The sequence below is a fragment of the Gymnodraco acuticeps genome, unplaced genomic scaffold, assembly GCF_902827175.1.
Source record: "Gymnodraco acuticeps unplaced genomic scaffold, fGymAcu1.1, whole genome shotgun sequence".
In the NCBI taxonomy this organism is placed as follows: Eukaryota; Metazoa; Chordata; class Actinopteri; order Perciformes; family Bathydraconidae; genus Gymnodraco; species Gymnodraco acuticeps.
This window is the reverse complement of record NW_022992130.1, coordinates 83,381-104,464: the sequence shown is the minus strand read 5'-3', so window position 1 is coordinate 104,464 and position 21,084 is coordinate 83,381. Positions and strand designations below refer to the sequence as shown.

General features: G+C 40.7%; 2 protein-coding genes across 5 annotated transcripts in view; both read right to left on the bottom strand.

Annotated features, from left to right (window-relative positions):
* Positions 1 to 7,261, bottom strand: part of slit1a (slit homolog 1a (Drosophila)) — an 86,954-nt gene extending 79,693 nt beyond the window's left edge. For all 3 annotated transcript variants that reach the window (XM_034203847.1, XM_034203848.1, XM_034203849.1), the window contains exon 1: positions 6,669 to 7,261. In XM_034203847.1, coding sequence (XP_034059738.1) covers positions 6,669 to 6,868 — 200 coding nt within the window. In that variant the 5' untranslated portion in view covers positions 6,869 to 7,261. The remainder of the gene's footprint in view (positions 1 to 6,668) is intronic.
* Positions 7,262 to 11,047: 3,786 nt separating this feature from the next.
* LOC117538256 (rho GTPase-activating protein 19-like) lies at positions 11,048 to 20,730 on the bottom strand. 2 transcript variants are annotated; one of them, XM_034203850.1, is made up of 11 exons: positions 20,606 to 20,730; positions 19,358 to 19,611; positions 18,843 to 18,923; positions 16,388 to 16,597; positions 16,027 to 16,253; positions 15,816 to 15,902; positions 15,137 to 15,202; positions 14,509 to 14,730; positions 14,316 to 14,411; positions 13,642 to 13,751; positions 11,048 to 12,347 (listed from the first exon to the last, which is right to left on the bottom strand). In XM_034203850.1, exons 1-11 carry the CDS (start codon positions 20,650 to 20,652, stop codon positions 12,332 to 12,334), a joined length of 1,416 nt encoding a protein of 471 aa, XP_034059741.1. In that variant the 5' UTR covers positions 20,653 to 20,730; the 3' UTR covers positions 11,048 to 12,331. The 2 variants fall into 2 exon arrangements, with proteins under 2 accessions (XP_034059741.1, XP_034059742.1); XM_034203851.1 differs by lacking the exon at positions 15,137 to 15,202.
* Positions 20,731 to 21,084: the final 354 nt, after the last annotated feature.

Sequence of the window (21,084 nt, the reverse complement as noted above, 5' to 3'; positions counted from 1 at the left end):
GTAGCTACTTGATAATCCATTATCTAAAAGGTCAAACTTGTCTAGTGTTGCTATTTATAAGGTCAAAGTTCATTCAGACTGATAGATTCACAATGCATACAAGTAAGGATTTTGATGGGGAATCGAACACATCTTTCCCACTTTACACTGACTAATCAAGGTGCTTATATTTGAGCAGTGCAGTCATTCTGAATCGCTGATGTTAGCACCACAGGACCATTTGTCTTGAACAGCTTTAGCCTGGCAGGGAAGACAGAAGCCAGCTGATAGAGGATCGGTGGCACAGAGCTTTCCAAACTCCTCGCTGTGGAAAAAATCTGATGATCAGAAACCTGAGGTCATGTACAGACCGAGCGTAGATGCTCATTAACTACAGTCACACAGTGATAATGCTATTTGACCGGACCAGCGAGCGCTGTCCCTAATGAATGAACTGAGCAGGTTGAGAAGCTGCGGAAGAGTAAAGAATGTATTCCTCCGAACTCTGCGACATATGGACGTGACAGCTGTGAAGCACGCAGGAGGAAAGTAGGGGGGGGGAGAAAGAGGCACTGAGAGACAGATAGAAGACAGAGCTGCTGTGACAATGTTGTTAGCTGCCTGAAAGCGACGGAGTGGAGCAGTGTGGTGGAGTGTTGCGCGTGGCAGTGAGGAGCTGACGGGCTGTCTGGGAAACGTCAGTGTAGCAACGAGACCTGGTAGACTATGAAGTGAAAGTGACCTACATACTAGGTGAAGCAACAAGCTACAGCACCACGCAGTACCATCTGGGTTTACAACAACCTCATACACAAGATACTGAGGAAGTGAAAGAAAGAGAGATAGAGAAAGCCGACCACCACCACCAAAATAACACCCTTTAATGCAACTGGAACAATTCTGTCCGCACTAAGAGGTTAGATTTCTGTTCAACTTGAACGCCACATTCCCAGCTCCTGGGCTCCTCAAGGGCTATTTACCGTTTTTATTCTGCTCAGTCAGGCCTCAAGAGCAGGTTTTCTGATAAGAAAGGTAAACACCAAGCAGATCCTACACACGCATTGCGCACAGACAAACTCAATAAACCACTTCTCGGAGCCTTGACCAGTGCAGGGTCCCCTGCATTTTGAAGAGCCTTCATCATGTTATGAACGGCTACAGGTAAAAGTCAAGGACTAAAACCCAAGCCTCTTTCTTTTGCTGTTTTTTATCTGGCCTAACACGACAGCAACTTTGAAAAGGAGATTCAGAATGTTTTCATGTAGCAGATGCTGCTGTAGGCATACAGACACTAGACTGATAGCAAAAGAGAGTGGAAGATTGTAAAAAAGAGCCATAGAAATTAAAAGGGAGGAAAGTAGCACACAGCCACGTTCTGATCAAACATAGATTACGACACTCTCTCAGGCCTAAGTGAATCAATAAAACATCTGGTCCAATATGTGTCTGATAAAAAGAACACACACAGCGCTGTAGAGGCAGACTGAAGGGTCTTTCATGGTTTGTACTGTATTTGTAGTTTGTTCAGTGACTGACGCTGAGGTTCTGTTGTGGCTTTGAGTCCTGCATGAAGGCATGTAGGCTGCATGACTGTGAGCTTTGACTGTAAAGTGTACCATGTGGACAAGACATCTGCTGTGCCACATCTATTATGTTTCAGTTACTCCACACAGAAGACTGAGAAGACGTTTGCCTGACAGATGTTCGCTGAGGACTGGTAACTTGATGGATGCTGCATGTGTCTGTTGATCCCTGAGAATAAAGAGTTGTTCTTTGTAGAGCCCTCTCCCCCCACTCAGCCTGCTGATATCTGCATTCCTCCAGGTCTTTACAAAGATGAACTTATCTGCTAGATAACCTTACGGCCAAAACCGGAATGATATGTCAATTAAGTGATAAGTTGATCAAAAGGGAATGTATCTGCAACTCCTTGGACAATCAAATATTCTTTGGGTCATATTTATAGTCAAAATGTCAAACTTTCTCTGGTTTCAGCTGCAAATATGCAAGCTGTGATGCTTGTATGTTGGTCAGACAAAAAGATTGGATTTTAAGATCTTTTCCTGGAGCTTAAAGCTATTCATATACCTTAAAGTAAATGATACATTTACTTATTGAGAATTAACATTTTCATTGAAACATGCAGTACTGATCTCAAGCACCCCATGAATCTGGATTGCAGCCCATCATTTCCTCTCGAACTTGCATCACATCAAAAGCAACTTGACTGGCGTGAAATGTGGATTATGAAGGGATATCTACAACGTCAGGAGAGTGTTCACTGATGTGTTTCACACACACACACACACACACACACACCACAACACACACACACACACACACACACACCACACACACACACACACACACACACACACACACACACACACACACACACCCACACACACACACACACACACACACACACACACACACACACACACACACACACACACAACTTTCACTCTTCAATTGCTAGCCTCTTACTGACTAGCCAGGAGGGTTAAAAGGAAAGATGGACTTCTGAGAGATGAAAGGTGATCTACTGTAGGTGGATTCACCAAATTCGATTTTCATGGTCTGCTGAGATACAGCCACTCTTAAATAGGCGTGTAAGGCAATCACGCATGTACTCTCACATATGCACATGCTCACACGTATCATATAAGCTTCTAAGACAGTGCATGCATTGGTGTTGGAAGGCATTCTTTGACACGCATTGATGGGGTAATTTCTTCTCATGAGTGCAATAACACACTTCCATAAAGTAGCTGCGTTCATCAGGGTGTTGGGTGAGTTTAGACACACAGCAGCTGCTTTGATGCTCAGCAGTCTGGCATCACGCTGCTTAGACAAGCAACATGGTACATGTATGTAAAGTGTAAAAAGTTCAATAAATGCTTGGAGCAATTTAAAAAATAAAAACAGCACAATGTGCCACAAAATAAATTACACTTTGGCCTACGATGCCTATGTTACCACTCACTTTGACAGACTGAAAAACACAGAAAACTGAATTTGAAAGACGGCTATAGCGATCGTGTCCACCATAGTATTCAGTACAAGAGAAGAAAGGCCACAGCTGTGTAGTGCAGAACGTAAATCAACTTGACTATGTCCCAGTCCTGTAATTTCACAATCCTCCACTGAGCATAAACATTCCCTGAATGATCTTCATTCCAGGCATTATCACTCCTCACGGGATTACCGGCTATAAGGATGGATGTATTAAGACTTTAAAAAAGACCTGAATGAAAATCAATCTGCCTCAAGGCTAGACCTTTTTGCCCTTTGTCATAAATTGCAATCTTGTTTATTCATTCATAAGCTTTGTGGTTGATTTACACGTTTCCTCAGTCCTCTGTGCCGTAATCCCTCCATACCTCAGATAATGTGCCAGTCTCGCTTTGAAGGATCTTCTCATCCTGCTCTTGACCCCACAGCTCCACCCCTCACCCCATTTCTTTGTCTTTTTACATCTTGCTCTTTCCCCTTTAGTCTCAAAGCCCGAGTTGGCAGGTAGTGGGCAGGGCTGTGTTCAGGGCTGTGTTCAGTCTTGTCGAGGTAAATTATGGATCAGGTGGCTGGTGAGCTGTCAGAGGTACCAGCTCTGTGGGGGTGCCAAAAACACTGCAGGCATACCCTGGCACACAAACACACACCTCCCACCTTCAACCCCCCAAATACATAAACATGGTTATCGAAGCAAGGGAGCCCCTCATCTTCACCACCATCAAACCTCATGTGTTTTCATCTAACATTACTTATTCACTGCACACATGGTCACATATGGGGGCACATGCTTAAGTTCATGAACAAACACAAGTGAACATCAGATTTATATAGGCATGAAAGCAGAAACACAAACACACACACACATATGGTGTGCAGCCTCCTCCTCCCTCTTTCTGGAGGCGCTCCAACGCGCCCCTAAATCTCAGCACAGGGTATGTTCTGGCACAGAAAACACATCAATACACTGGCTTTTTGCAATTAGAGGAAGGTACGCACACAGCTCCTCCGCTTCTGCAAATCAACTAATTCACAGATGAGACACACACTTAATCTAAACAGCTGGTCTGTTATGGAGATAAAGCAGAGAGAGAGAACGAGAGGGCTGCAGGTTTGTTCAATACCTGCACCTAAAAGCTTAACTGACAACCCTATTGCCTGTAATAAGTCACTTTACGCAGCCTTACAGATGTTGGTATTCTCTAAGCATAACCTGATGTCAAAGTAATTACCGTGTGCTAGTTTGTCACAGCAGAGGTATAAAACAAAGGTAGAAGAGATACAAGGAAATAGAGAGGATGGATGCAGAGGGGGAGCAGGGGGGAGGGAGAGGCCGGTGGCCCGTACGAGGCAGGGTGTGATTTTAATACGTGGAGCTCAGTCTCATTACAGGCTTCGGTCTGAGGAGTGCAGGGGTCAGACCTGATCCAAACCCACACTGACAAGTGCAAATGGGATTCTGCTGTCTGTCTCAACACCCTTTGTACACACACCCGCCCCACAAACACACACACTTTCTCCGGAAAACCAACCCCCTCTTTCAACACACACACTCTATCTCCCAAAGGCATCACCCTGTATACGTTAGGGCAAACACACACATATGCATTCACACAGACATCCATAAACACACAGGAAATCAGAGTGACAAAGTGAAGCGCCTCTTCTTTTTGTTAGCTTTCTCTTGCCGGCATCTGCGTTCCCTCCCAACATTACATTAAGGACATTTTTCAACATTATCCATTTTATATCTTTGTAATCTAAAAGTTTGTCTCTCTGTAGTTGATATTTTGTCCTCAAGACCAGTGACCTAACTTCTGGCACAATTCTATAAAACTTGACCAACTCATTCGATCTTAGTTTATAGTTTTATAGTTTATAGATATTAGCGGTTGCACAATATCATTCACATAGACACACATTTAAAAAATGCATACATAAATCTAGCTTTGCACATGGGACCATCATGTGAGGCAAGGTGGGCAGCGTTGACTTGCACAATCACCATGATGAATCACCCCATAATGGCCTGCCGAAAAGTACTTTATTGTTAAATAGTGCTTTTCCGTGGAGACTGGCTATCTACATGTCCTACACACACGGCTAATGCATGCAGTTAACACACACTCCCCCCCCCCCAAAAAGGCAACGACCTAGGAATAAATTACCATTGACCTTTATACACATCATGTTAAAGATGCAGCATCCTAAGTGTGCTAGACGTGTATGAAAACATACAGAGATGTTACAACGATAAAAAACCCTGCTGTACATGACCTATGAATGCACAAACAACTTTTAACACAGAAATACTCTTGAGTGGAGGGGCAGGGTACATTTCCAGTGTGAATGGCCATTCATGTAAAAGGAAACCACAAAATGACCATGTTTCCTCTCTGCTTAAATGTTAAACGAGCATGTGCCCATAAGCAACCCGGAAGCATGCAGACCGCCTTGCAACATAACAAAATAAGGTGTTCTTAGAAATTAAATATGAAAAGCATAAAATATGCAGCTCGCTCCCACAATGCCAACACTGCCTCTGACACAGGCTTTCTCTCCTTCGTTCCCACTGCATGTTTTATTCAGGACTGATATTCTTAAAGCTGAAATAGAACAATCTATTTTCACTTGCACTCCTCACTTCTGATTTACAGATGAATATTTCAGAGGAATATCAGGAAAGATAGAGAAACTCCACTCGGCAAGCCGGCGTCTGCCTCACCTCTCCCTCCTCCTCCCATCCTCCCTCCGTTTTACAAGACAGCTACGTGATCCTCTTGCAAGGCTCACTTAAGTAGCAGATTTGCTTAATTTTCTACATGATTTAACAATTTGTGGAGTGAGTGTTCGGGGGCATGAGAAGGGGGCGAGAGAGGAGTCTTTGGCCCATGAGTGGAGGAAAGTGAAAACGGGGGAGAGGGGGGGGGGGGGAGATAAAAAGAGGCACAGTGCTGCACAGACAGGACACTTGATATGAGGGGGGGGGGGACAAGTCCCTGAACAGAAGAGCATTTAAGCAACATGCTGAGCCCAGTTCTGTTTCAAAAACTTTACGTAAAACTCTTTCTAAATGTATTCCAAATAAAAAAAAGGCAACACATTTGACTTGATTAATTTTCTTTCACAACTTCAAATATGAATACATGCAGTAAGAATAAACAAGCAGGTAAGTACATTATGGACACATGTTAAAGGCACACATCTGCTCCTGCTCTTTCCAGTCCCTCATGCCTATTTATACCTGACTGGAATGCCAGTTAGTGACTGACTGACTCACACACACACACACACACACACACACACACACACACACACACACACACACACACACACACACACACCACACACACACACACACACACACACACACACACACACACACACACACACACACACACACACACACACACACACACACACACACACACACACACACACACACACACACACACACACACACACCCACACACACACACACACACACACACACACAGCTATTGTTCTGTTTGAGTCTAAGCAAAGTCATGGGCACTGCTACGATAAAGGGAACAGAAGAGAAAACAGTGACTAAAGAAGACCGAGGGACACAGTATGGGAGTTTCTCTTTCACACATGGACATGTACACACACACACACATACAAACACACACACAAGGAGTACAGATGGTACTTACAGTCTCTCACTGGTGCGGGGGATATTCCTTGGCATGGTTTTGAGACCCAGTCCATGGCAGTCCACTGTGGTGCCGCTGCAGGTACACAGGGCTGGGCAGGCGCTGCTGTGGCCCACGAGCAGAGCGCAGAGCATCCCCACCCACATCCAGAGGGCAAGCTGTCCCATGCCTGCCCCAAAGCAGCTACCTCTGACGGGCATATTCACCTCCACTGCAGACAGCTCTTCTTCAACAAAACCCTTACTTCTCTCTGTCCACCTTTTCTCTGGAGGAAAAAAAAGAGTCCTGCTACACCTTGCAAGTCCTCTAAAATAATGAAATATGTGTATAAATAGAAGACAAAACTAAAATAAATGCTAATATATTCCTCTAAGCTGTGAAGCAAATTCCTTTTTGTTCTTCTATATTTCTTTTGATGTAGGTATGATATCCACCACAGTTTGATGATGTTAAAAAAAGCTTGTTTTTTTCTTTCTCTTGTTTTCTCCTTGCAAACTCTTCTCCTCTCTTGTCTCTGTGGAGTTGCTGTGCTCTGGTCTGCACACGTCTGCGTCTCTGTCCTCCTCTCACTCAGTCCCGCTCTGCTCTGCTCGCCTGAAGAGAGAGGGAATAGAGAAAGAGCAGAAAGAGAAAAAAAAAACAGTCTCTCTCTCTCTTACACACACACACACACACACACACCAGTCATCCATCACAAGGATCTACAAATAGCAGAGCCCCCCGACTCCACCCCTACGCCTCCTCTCCACCCCCACTTCTCTCCCTCCTCACACAACACCCCCCCCCTACCACCCCAGAACCCTGCCTGAACTCACTCTCATTCTCCAGATCCCTTTCTTTCCCTTGATTCTATTCACATTACAGATCTACTTCAAGTATTTGTATTTTTATTCACTCCAATCCTTTTCTCTCAGGTTGGCCTCCAGGCAAACCCCTAGAGAGAGACCTAACCTGCATGACACTGCATAACCCCTGCCCGAAGGGAGATTCTGTGGGGAGATTGGGCTGTGTCAGTGTGTGTGTGTGTGTTTGTGAGTGTGTGTGTCTGAATGCATACATGTAGCGAAAGAGAATCCACTGGGAAAAAGAGGAAATCAACACCTCCGTCCTTGGAAGCAAACATACAGACTAAACAATCCGTAAATGTGGGTCTAACGTTGAGATCGAGTGGCCCCACACACACAGAAGCTGCAGGAAGGACCTGGTATGAAAAGTAAACGCACTCAGACACAGATATGAATGATCTGTTGGAAGGCAGACCACAGCCATACAAAGCCAACACTTTATTTTAAGCATGAACAGCAACAGAAATTATTTCCTAATACATTAAAAGTCAAGCAGCTACTCTCATAACCAAACCACTCTGCCATTTGGATTTATGGCAGTAACTGGCTAAACATCCCCCTCTTAATTCCAGGATCATGCATTTCACTGGACTCAAAGCATACAGACATAAACTGGACTGTGTTGAGGAGGGAAAACTCAATGATAAGCATATAAATATTATTTTCAAAAGTTGGACATCTAGTTAAAACACTATATTTTAGAGTCCAGCCACTGTTGACAGTGTAATTGTAGCTTTCACAAAACTGTTTCCAAATCCATATTGATTTGTAGTTGCTTGAATTGCAAATCACTGAGAGCAAATTGGTAGGAAATGGCCCTCTGGTTTTAGTGGGTTGAATCCAGAGAGCATTGTTCACAGTTATCCACACAATAAAACAAATGGTGACACCATAAAATAAAGTGCAGGAAATTGAGAAAAGTTACCAAGGGAAGAGCAACAACATGTCTTAGATTGATTGATTAGATCCTGGATATTTGTGTATCTGCATACTCATCACCTACGTATTGAGGCTGCTAGATTAACGCAGGATCAACTGCTAAACAGCATAAAATCAATACAAAATACTTAGACCGCTTTCTATTTATCCATAAACAATAGTTACTTTTACATCCCCTCTTGTACGGGATTGCACAAGCAACAAAAGAGTCAATGATGCATTATTGGTTTGGTGTCATTTAGTACAAATTCAGCATTAATCAAGAATGATTCATTATGCACTCATGTAGAGATTCACAGATAAACAAATGATTATACACTGCATGGCTCCTATATTGAATTTATAAAGCGATGTGTGTTGGTTTTGTAAATGAGTCAATATGATTCTTTCTATAAATCAGAAGGAATTACTACTACTTTTTAGCTGTTTTTGCTCGTTAAAAAAACAGTTATAAAAAAGCTAAAACTAAACTAAAAGTTGGTATTTAACTAAAACTAAGCCACCAGGTCTCTGGTGTAGTTCTGCAGAGGGCTTTTCTGCAGGGTGGATCCCTCCCAACATAAACATCAGAACAGTCCCAAAGACCCAAGAACTCTTTCCCTTTAACCAACAAAGGCCCAGAGGGGATATGCAAGCAGACAAAACTGGAAACAAGTACATGTGCTGAGGGGGGTGTGTGTGTGTGTGTGTGTGTGTGTGTGTGTGTGTGTGTGTGTGTGTGTGTGTGTGTGTGTGCAGGTGTACACACAGATACCCTCGTCTGAAAAAATACTCCATCTGTCCCCGTAAAAGTGTCAGTGCAATGTAGATCTTTCTCCTATGAATGGCTAATTAAAAGGGGCACAGTGGTGTTTAGTGGTAATGGGGGGTGGTGGCAACGTCCCTTCGCTCTCACAGTCGTGATTGGAATACACGCAAACACACAACGTGAATTTTCTCCTGCCTTCAAAGCCGTGGGAGGACATGGCAGCAATTTGCAATTAATCTGGAGGATTGGAAGAGTTTGCAAAAACAAACAAGCTCACCAACAATTGACTCTGATGAGGAAATAACTGCAATTAATGTGAAACGGCTCCCAATTTTAAAGTTCACAGTAGTGCTGAAGCCAGTTGAAAAAGTTATTTTTCAACAGTTGGAATCCTAAATTAGAAATCAAAGAAACAAGACAGAGTTTACGTTTGTAGTTCCTACATGTGTGATTTACAAAACCAAATGTGCTTAATAGAGAGATACAAAAAAACAAAGAGAGCCCAAATGTAGCATCCAGAAAGTTCCACAGCATGGTTCAAACCCAAGTCATTTCTACTTCACCCTCAGAAGAGCTGTGCCTCAGACAAAATGAAAGAATGTTTCCTCAACCATCCATTGTTGACACAAATAAAATACAAAATTATGCTGGAATCTACAAAGAATATTTAAACCTTAAAAGTTCTTCCTTGCTCTATCTGTAGTTCTAGAGAGAATGAGCTCCCTCTGAAAGGCATTTCGTTGCAAACACTAGCAAAATCACATCTAATCATAAGTGCTTGTGGGTTTTGTTGCACGCCAGATAATGTAAAGTTGATTACAGTACGTCGGACTCATTTTACAGTCATCATTCTCATTTTGGAGAAGGAATGCTAAATAAAGCCCCTCCAGAGTTTTGGCTGTAAAACAATGCTATTCCTATCATGGAAGCTGTATGATGTATATTTACAGAACATGAGAAAAAGCAGGCCCATTCTCACAGATGTTTACAACATATACTTACAATACCAAACATGCATTGACATGGACACCATAATGACACACTGAGACATTCCTCCTATTGTAGAGGGCAGCCTCCACTCTTAACATTCACCCACTCTCTCTCAAACTCCGTAAAATATGTCCATTTCATGGACAAATCCAGCATGATTTTGAGTAACAGATGATTCATTTAGTGGCCTTTTGGGTACTTATTCGTGTAGGTCATATTTAACTTCAAACTGATTTACATTTTATTTCACAATTCTGTAAACTTTAGCAACATTTAACCTTTTATGTCAAATTTGTTTCGTTTGAATTTTCTTCCAGTTTCTTATTTGCTTCAATGGACACTTTTAAGCCTAAACATGAACACACAACTTGTTGACTACTTTCTGGCTGTTTGACATCGGGACATGTACTATTGTAGTTGGAAGAAGTTAAAGAAAGGGGTAAGACAAATGTAAAGCGACATGTATTTTGAATACGTTTTATTTTAGGGTGGCTAATGGGATGCATTTCATTTCATTTATATTAATTAAGAATTAGTCTTTTTTGGTTAAGTATTGAATGTTTATGAACTTACTTATGGTGTTTTGCAGATTTCTCTCATATTGACCGGTCTTTAACAGTTGTCTGCACGAACAAATCAAAGCACGTCATACACTCCATGGATGAAACAAATGTGCTCTGACTGAATAACTATTTGCAACTAAACAGCATCACCTTGTGGCTGCAAGAAAAACAGTTGCAGAGGGGAGCGTCACTCAAATTCCTTTTAACACCAATTAAGGAAGAATATGGAAAAAAGGGTCATCATTACTTCAAACACACAGTATATCATGTCAAATGAAAATACACCACCAGAACTCCGCTTGATGTCTTTTAATTACAGTAAGTTGCATAGCTTCACAGTAGCATTACTATCATCTGTTTACATGGTCAATGAAAGTAGAGTGTTGGCAATTATCACATTATAGTTGAATTGTAACAGCTTGGCAGAGTGACCATTGACCTGAAAACTGCTACTGAAAGAGTTAAAAGACAACAAGCAGGCTGTAAAAGTGGCAGTGGCACAAACTCTGAGAGAAAGCACCTGCTTTAACCACCACCTTTGAAGGCAAACAACAAATCCTTCATTTGCACTCAACATTTTCAAAATAAAAGATAAATATAGACAAATCTAAAAAAGTAAAAAGAAAAAATGCTGCATAAATGCATAGAAATGTATAAAACTGTATACGATGATGCATAAGAGTCAACACTGGCATAAGACAACTTAAATATAAAAGCAAGACCAAGAAGTATTTTAGAGTAGTAGTTTAAAGACTCACAGCTTGACACCCAATGGAAACAAAGACAAACTATTTAATCTACACAAGCTGGTCCTTTGGTCTTTCTCTTGTTATATGATGCTTTAATTAAATCTTTATAGACATTTCAGCACACTACCAAAGCAATTAGGAATGTAAAAAAAAAAAAATTGCATTATACAGTTTCTCAAGACATATTCACTTTAAGGCACTCAGACTTCACACTTTTCTAAAATAAAGTCTTGAAGGGTCTGCATTGACTGTCAGTCCAATTAAGGTATGTTATGCTTACAAAGAAAAATGTCACATTTAAATAGAAAGAGCCTGCGTATCACATCTTATCAAAACATCTGATGCTTTGGAATCCAGGAAATAAAACAGCCATATGAGCAATACAAAATAAATACAATTTGGTTTGAAAATTAAATAAACGCGTTCCAGATGACAAAGCTAAACACCCACAAATTCACTGGTTAAAATACAGATAATTTGCTTCCTGCTAAAAAATTTCATTAAAAATATGTAAAGAAATGAAGACGGACCACCTATGGACTGGGTAAGAAAACACGTCAACTGCATTGACTTCAAATAAATGGATCATCCGATTGAACTCTTTTTAGACTTTCAGTTTCAGTAAACTGCAAGAAATTGCTTAGTAACTTTTAAGACATACACATCTTACTTCTTGAGAAACAAAAAGCAGAGTACAGATCCAAACATGGTGTCAAAACAAAGCTGCTCAGTGCCTTACACTGTTTAGTTTGTGTCGACACCTCGAGAAGATCCTTTAATACCCTTTACACAACAGCCTGACCGATGTTTCTTTGTAGAACGCATTCTTTTAGAGTCGATTAATCCTAAACAAGATGAGAAGAGATGGAGAAGAAAAAAAAGGTTAGGTTATTTTAATCCTTTCAGCAGAGTACATCAGGCATCATTAGCAATGTAAGCACTGTTGAGTCAAAGAGAGGCCAGGCCGGCCTGTGGTGAACCACAGACAGGAAGCTGCTTCAGCACAGGCAGGAGGAAAACTACTTGTCATAGTCGATGACACTTTTAGGAGAGAATCATGCTGTCCCACAATTTAAATGTGACATTTTGATTAGTTTGGTTTGAATAAAAAGGAAATTGCTACTTTTGTGTATTTCCGTAAATGCCCTCCATCATAGGGGAATATTAAATACAATATCACAGTTTCCAAACTATTTATTGAGCCAGTCAGTCATCCTGACATTAATGTGATTATCTCCTGTTATGTCAGGAAACATCTGAAAGCGGGTAGCCTACAGCAGGGGTTCCCAAACTTTGCCATGCCAAGGACCCCCATATAGCATTATCGTCTGGCGGGGAGTACATTATGATGGAGAATATGTATTAATCATACAGCTTAATACATTTTCTTAATATATATTTGTATTAATAATTAATAATCAGTTATTCTTCTAAACATTTTTGTATTTATCTTTTGTTTGTCATTCACTACATTCATTGTGTCTTCTGTTATAAACATTCTTAACACAATATTAAACAGTAATATCAACAGTAAACATATTTTTAAAGCATTTTTAAAGTTATTTCTGTCTTTATAATATTATATAATTTTGAACAGTAATATGAACATTTAACATATATTTTTAGCATTTTTGAAAGCTACTTATGCCTTAATAGTGTTATATATAATATTCAACAGTAATATTAACAATACAAATATTTATATTCATATATATAAACATCAATATTTGCTATATCCGTGCTCTCATCCAGCTGCAGAGCGAAATATTCACTAGCTCTCACTTGCTCCAAAAGCTGAGCAAATACTCAGTTTCACTCTCAGTAGTGGCAGCTCGATTCTGATTGGCTTGAAGGGCGGTCGTGTGATTTAAAAAACATATATATGAATAAGTAAAAAATATTAAAAGATTGGCATCAAAGGACACATAGATTGATAGATATGCAGTTATAAATAAAAATAAATAAAATGTAACTTTAAAAAAAAAAAATTCCCCTTTCCCTCAAACTTTGCGTGACCCCCCTGGTGCCCCCTGGCGGCCCCCCGGGGGGTCGGGGCCCCCACTTTGAAAAACACTGGCCTACAGGACCACAACATTAGAATTATTACAAATCCTGTGTTCGCGTTGTAACAATACTCACTCCTCCACAGCAGGTGTTTTCTCTTCCTTTGCCATCAACTGCGTGGATGGAGGACTCGTCAGTCTGCTGTTTTCTTTCTCTCTTAATACCTGGCTTCCCAACACCTTCCTCTGTTTCATAAACAACAAGGCATTACTATGAGATCGGCAGGGTTGTATTAAACATACTATGTTTTTCTATTGAAAACAAAACACGTATTTTTCGTTCGTTTTTCCTCAAATTGCACCAAGAACATGTCAAATGCATTTTCTTTATCATAAACCTTTAAATCAGAATACTTTTAAGCCTGGCCTTGGGAGCTACAGTAGATCACTGGCCAACATCCATCACATTAATCTGGCTGCAACTTAGACATTATTTATCTAATATATCATATTCAATCACTTGTATATAGACTCGTATTGCACTATTTAACTTTTTTACTATTTTTATTTGTGTATTTACTTGCACTATTTTTTCTGTTTTTCTGTTTTATTGTGTTGCACTGTTGGAGGAGCCTGTGACCTAAGATTTTCATCGTCATAACTACATTGTAGCTAAGTACGCATGACCAATAAAAGCCTTGAACCTTGTTGTTAAGTATGTAAGCATAAAGAACATTTCCTTAGAATCTGAACATAATGGAAGGAAGGCTGAAAAACATAATAATGTGCGCAGGACTACTGTAAACAAACCTTGATCATTCCTCCCAGCGAGCGTGAGCGCCAATGTTTCCGGCTGAAGGGCGTCCGAGAGTCAGACGAAGGGGTCAGCAATGGCTGCTTGTCAAACTAAAAACAAAAAATACAACACATAATAGGTGCAGGGTTGAAAATAGTGTCTGTGTGTCCTCTCTCCTTGCAATAGGTGTGGGGACCTTTACTGTACCTGTCTGATTAGTTTCTTCTTTTTGGCAGACTCGGGCATGGTGCTGACCTGCTGGTACAGCTCTCTGAGGGCAGACTCGGTGTAACTCGCTCTCTCAGGGGACTTTAGGGAAGAGGAACTGCCGACCTCCCCTCTGATGGTCCTCACGGAGGGAGAAGGGGAGGCAGCTGTCACCACAGGTATGAGCTCCTGTTTACTCGCAGAACAGAGTGTCGAGTCGTCCTAGAAATGTCGGAGATAACATGTGACGAGACTCGATATCTACTGCTTTTCAAAGGACCTGACCATAACCAAATGTAACGAGTTATGTCACACGCAGCACACAACATGTGAGCAAGAAACAAGAGGCTTTAAAAAGCTGACAGCATTGAGAGGATTTCTTTCAATGTCCTTTGAAAATCCTTCTATTAGGTGCGCATTAGCAGAAGAGAGTCTCTCAAGGTTCTGTATTTAGACAGGATGTACCCTAAATGAACCAGACAGTGACATTACTCAATTCAAAAGTGAGCAAACGGAACAAACAATGTCGTGAAAGCTTTGAAAAGAGCTTTAGAGATAAATATAATGTGGTTCTACGCCACACGCTTCTTAGAAAAAGAAGAGAAGACTAAGGGCAAAAAACACTCACCCTTGATTGAAGAGTTTTTGATCCGGTGAAGTACAAGCGGGTATATTCTTTGATGTATGTAGGTGCCTTCAATGAAAGTCAATGTAAAATAAATCCTCTTGAGAGAGCTCATTGTGACGAATTATTCTACCATACGATCCACGTGAAGGCCGGGTATTTAGAAATGTATGACCTGACTCAACATAAACGATGGAGTCCGGGTGGAATATTGGCAATAAAGCAGGCATACAATATAAATGAATAAATACAACGACACAGCTTTGGGTTTTGAAAGGCTGCTGATTATGTGACACTTTGAAAACTAAATAACCTTTACTGATATTTGTTTCTCATGTAAATGTAATATTGTTCTTCTTCTTTACCCCCTTTGCATTTAATGCAACCATGGCAACAACATCACTTGACAGGAAAGGTTAATTAGAAGCAACACATTATAAAGTAAGAAAGAAAACATCACAACCTCCTAGCTGTGATTTTTATATGTATTATTCTAATGATATCTAAATAAAAAATACCTGCACGGATTTGTTTTGATGAGAACAGGTTCTGCAGCACAGAATACAAACAATCATGATCATGTTGTTGTTCCTATCATACAGAGAGAAGCAACAACACATATATATATATTTGTAAAGAATAAGAAGTCAACTGCAGGGGAAATGACCATAAAGCTGCTTACCTTAAAGAGCTTTTGTGAATGCCTGATAAGGAACGCAATCCCTTTATTCAGTTGCTCAATTTTTCCCTGAAGATCACTTGCCATCACCTGCAACACAAACAAAAACCATGACAAAATAATTCATAAAAATATTCAAAGTTTACTGGATAGCAAACATAGCGTGGACAGTTATATCATTATCAGAAGGTCGATGGATCAACATGGCCCTTACAGTTTTGGGCCAGATGATGTGTGGAGCAAACATAGTGGCTAGATTGATAGCAGACATCTTGTTGATGTGCTGATTTCGGGCGGTGTGGTAGAGCAGGTCCAGCAGCAGCTTCAACAGGCTGCGGTTGGCTGGTGGGAGCAGCATGAACAGAAGCTGAAATGCCTCAATCTGACGTTCCTTGTCAGGCTCATTCGTCTTATCCCCCTTATCATCAAAGCGAGTCAGCTCTGGACACAGAACATAAGAGGATTATTGCAAAGGGAGCAAGGGGGGAACTATTCATTTATTTCTTGTCCTTAAATTGATCAGGATTATGCTATCTTGAGACATAATAAGGGTCTGTTCATGAGTTAACACACACCTGCGATCTTCAGGTGAGCCTGATAGTGTCTGTGTGTGAGCAGGGGCTCCGGCAGCTCCCCCAGGTAGGCTTTGAGCAGTGTGGCTGCATCATTGGGGTGGAAGTCGCCTGTCTCTAGATCTATATCTGCCCCCGCGTTCAGCATCTCCCTCAGGGCGGCCTGCCTGAGGCTGTGGCCTGGCACACGGAACAACCCCTCCACATGGAGATCTGAAGGGTGGGAGAGGAAGATAGTTAGCGACAGCCAAAGTGGAGGGGAAAAAGTACGATGTGACGTGTAGGCGGGGAGACAAAGAGTGAAGGAGGCATAGGGAGACAAAGACACAGAAGAGAGGGGGGGAGACTGAGTGAATCAAAATAGAAAGGAGGGAGACAGCTGGAGCAAAGTGCTTTCAGATCAATTATTGACCCAAGCATTTTCTCCTAGTGTCCACTTTCAGAGAATGACATCATTGCTTTCTAGAAATAAACCATGACCTCATGCTAATTCACTGCGCTCCAAATAAATCAAAGAACAAGTAGTACGACTTAACTTACAGCCTTGATGCTGAAAAAATCCAATTCTTATAAGACTTAAAGACCCTGTTCAGCCCTGGCATTATAATCACAAGTCGACAGCTGTGAGTAGGTTGGTTCACACCTGGCATATGATTGCGCCTCAACAAGCGCCTCGAGTGCCCACTTGTTATCAGATCTCACTTTCCCTATTTATATGTAAATAAAAACTTACGTGTTCAGTTTTGATTTAAACAAAATTATCACAGGGGCAACGGCATGGAAATATAATCAGAGCAGACAATAACATAATAAGTGTGGTGCAGCGATCACATTTAAAAACGCACCTGGGCTACATTCAGGGTTTCCCACACAGACTATACTTGGGCGGGCCGCCCAGGTATAGTAACGGCCGCCCAAGTATATTTCGCGACCTGTTTAGGTTGTTTTTTTTTGTCCGTGACCACGACGCCATCTGCGATCGATTAACTCGTGGACACTGATCCCTCGCTCTACGCCTCCTGTACCCAGTCCCGGACTGGCCATCGGGAGGACCGGGGGGTTTCCTGATGGCCTGGCCTGTTAAGTGGCCTGCCTCACACAGGGTGACTGGCTGTCTACATGATGTGGCCTGCCGACATGGCCACTGTCATACAGATCATAAATCAAAGCCCTTGATTGGTCTCTGTGTGTCATTCAAGCTCGGGATAACCTCAGCTCAGGTGAGGCAAAGGACTCTCTGAGTGTTTAGATAGTTAACTTAGTCCTTAAGTTCTCAGTGGGTCTCAAACGGTTTGGTCACCATTTATGTAAACACATATTTCCATTTGAGAGGGTAGTGATTAGTCAAATATGCATGAATAAATAAATAAAAAGTTAACTAGGTGAACAAAGGCAAGATCCACTTTTAAAACTTGTTGAGAGCTAAAACTAGTCTTTGCTGCTGCCTCAAAGAGGAGAGGGAGGAGAGGAGGGAGACAGGAGAGGCTGATTCAGGAGCACAGACACACTCACAACTAAATGAACCAAAAATAAATAAACAAGTTTCAGTGTTCTTCATATTGGAAATGGTATGTTATTGGTTATGGCCATGATTTTATGATTATTGAAATGTATACAGTTCTGTTTCATATAGGTGTTTTCATAGATCTAGTCTCTTTATTTCCCCCTCAAAGTGCACCAGATTGATGCATTTAACTCCAACATTTAAAAAAAAAACTTACCGGGGGAGCATGCCCCCGGACCCCCCTATAGGATTTGAGTCCACCCCCACTTAAAATCACATTGATAGCTTCCTAAATACATTTACCATTTTTTTAAATAGTAACCCATGTCCATATGTTTATTTGTGGGTAGTAGATTTAAACTATAGGGCCCTGCCTGTACCTGTTCGCTCTGCCATCGCGTGAAGGGTCTGCTAACAAAGCGACCAACAGAAAGGTTAATGTTAACGTCGCCTCATTATTTTCTCTTGATGTGTAGCACACACACATCAAATGTAGCACAAGATGCATTGATATACACACTGCTAGAATAAAGTGGTCATTTTAAAGTAGTAGTGGGGGTTATCGGATCTCCAAGTCTAATGGATGCATTCATACGAGTACTTGTGCTGTCTACTTGTGAATGGATTTTCCTAACATTAATGGTAATGCCAGGTCTGAACAGGGACATAGAATAAAGCAATTAAACTCGGTATATCAAGAGATTTGTAAATCAGGTCAATATTACAGGTGATTATCGGACACAAATACTGTCATGTCTTCAGATTTGTCTCCCCCTGGAGTGACAATGTGACACATGCAAACTGTATTCAAGATATCACTCATCATATTGGCTTTGGATGTGTGCTAAACATGACATCATGTATGTATGTATGTATGTATGTATGTATGTATGTATGTATGTATGTATGTATGTATGTATGTATGTATGTAAGTACGTACGGAGTAATACTCACTTTTACTCAGGTATTCAATGAGTTGATAGATCTGTGCTATTCCTTCTTCAGTTAGTGGTGCACCAAAAACAATTCCTTTGTCTGAAAGTCATCAGAAACACAGTAAGACTGATTGTATAGTTTGTATGTTGTATTTATTACCTAAAATCACTTTAAATTGTAACATTGTCATCCATTAAATGGAACCAACAATGAATAATCTCAGGCTAACCCATATTGTAAGTTTTAGGAAAATAAGTGGTATTGTCTTAGCTAAAAACTACTTCAACAAATAATAATGATAAACAGATTAATTATAAATTGACTGCTTAATGGATTAATGGACACATCATTTCAGCTCTGGAGGACTATGAAAACACTGCAAGTCTGAAGAAGTGTTATTTAATGACTTTAAACAGGTCTGTGGATAAACAAACAGCACTTATTTTGTTGGTTATTTACCATTCGTCAATGCACACATACTATATCAGTCTAAAACTGCATTTCAAAGAGTGTAAACACAACCGTGTCCTAACCTTTTCGCTTCAGGAAGTTGAAGGAGCGCAGAAAGCCAGAGGCAGACGGCAGCTTGGCCTCTGACTCTCCAGTGAGTTGTGCAAACTCTTCCCCTGGAAGGTCTATGAGTCGGGTGATATTGCTAAGCACCAAATCCGCGAAGGCCTGTGGATGCTCGTGCCTCAGCCTCTCCACAAAGAAGTCCGGGTTAAAGATCACAGACTGGCTTGTGCTTGGCTTCACCTGGCTGATAAACATGGTGCATTTTGTTCCCCTGTTGAAGACAAACAGAGAGGGTGGGTTTGGGCCAGAGGTGGAAGGAGTACTCAGATCTTGTAAAAGTATCAGTACCAGAGTGTAGGAATACTCTGTTACAACCAAAAGTCCTGCATTCAAAATGTTATTTTAGTAAAAGTAGAAAAGTATGAGTATCAAAATATACTTAAAGTACCAAAAGTTAATGTACTCATTATGCATCGGTCCATTTCAGAATAATATATATCATATGTTTTGATTATTATTAGTTATGGCTTAGAGTGTTGTACATTACATTTTTACAGTACTTGAGTAAATCTACTTAGTTACTTTACACCACTGGTTGGGGCTCATTTTAAAGGCTCAACGGTTTGGGTTAGTAAACCTTTTGGGCTAAAATAAATGGGCTCTAAAATGCAGCGGTTAAAACAGAAGGGATGACATGTAACGTAAACAAACATGCATACGAACATACAGCATCTCTTTCTTTTTGTATACTGTGAGCCAGGTTCATCCCCCTGAATATATTTTTGCACATTTCTATACATCCCTACCTCACTCTAAATATCTGCAGTCTTGAATCTTCAAAGTGCAGTTTGTCATATATATTATTATTATTATATTTATTATTATTTATATTTGGTGTTTGAATGCGAAAATAGTTTTGTTAACATATTTTCTTTTTATAATCGTTATATTTTATTGACCTTCTGTTACAACTTCTTTTCATATGTTGTTTGTGTTTGCACCACCATACACCAAAGAAAATGCCTTGTATGTGTAAACGCACCTTGCATAAACCCGATTGTGAATGTTCGTTAATGAAAGCACCAGCTGTTGCTAGGTAAGGTAAGCTAAGCTGGCTACCGCTAACACGTCTGATACTAACTTACTCGACTACTTAATAGTTCACAACAAAGATAATGCATCTGCACTTATCAAGGCAAGAACCCACACTTCACGATGTGAGGTTAGATGTTGATTGTAAGACCTACTACACGAAAAGTTTGTACCTTCGGCTCAGTTTGTGATTGTTGTGAGGATCATTTTCAGTCGCCATCTTCGATTTGAATCTTCCGCTGTTTAATTTTTAGTCCCGCCCACGGCGTTGTGATTGGCAGAAAATATACGCACGTCAAGAGCTCTCATCTACTGTAGATCTATTTTACTCTAGAAAAAAGGAGAAATGTTGTCATTTGCAATTACATACAACATGGACCCTGTTGCACAGCATTCGCACTAAATGTGTGTGATGATTCATGTTTTGTATTAAAAGTCCTGATCTGCAAACTAAAACTCGTAACTAAAACCAAAATGTGGTGGATGAAACAATAAAAGAAGTAAAGTGTTTCCAAATAGTTTTTAAGTAGGCCTACGAATACATTAACCTATCAGTTAGTTACATTCTGCTGGTCATATTTACAGTTAAGACTTGAGCAATACACAGAAAAACTCTTCAACAACATATATTTCAAACTCAACATAGTAACTC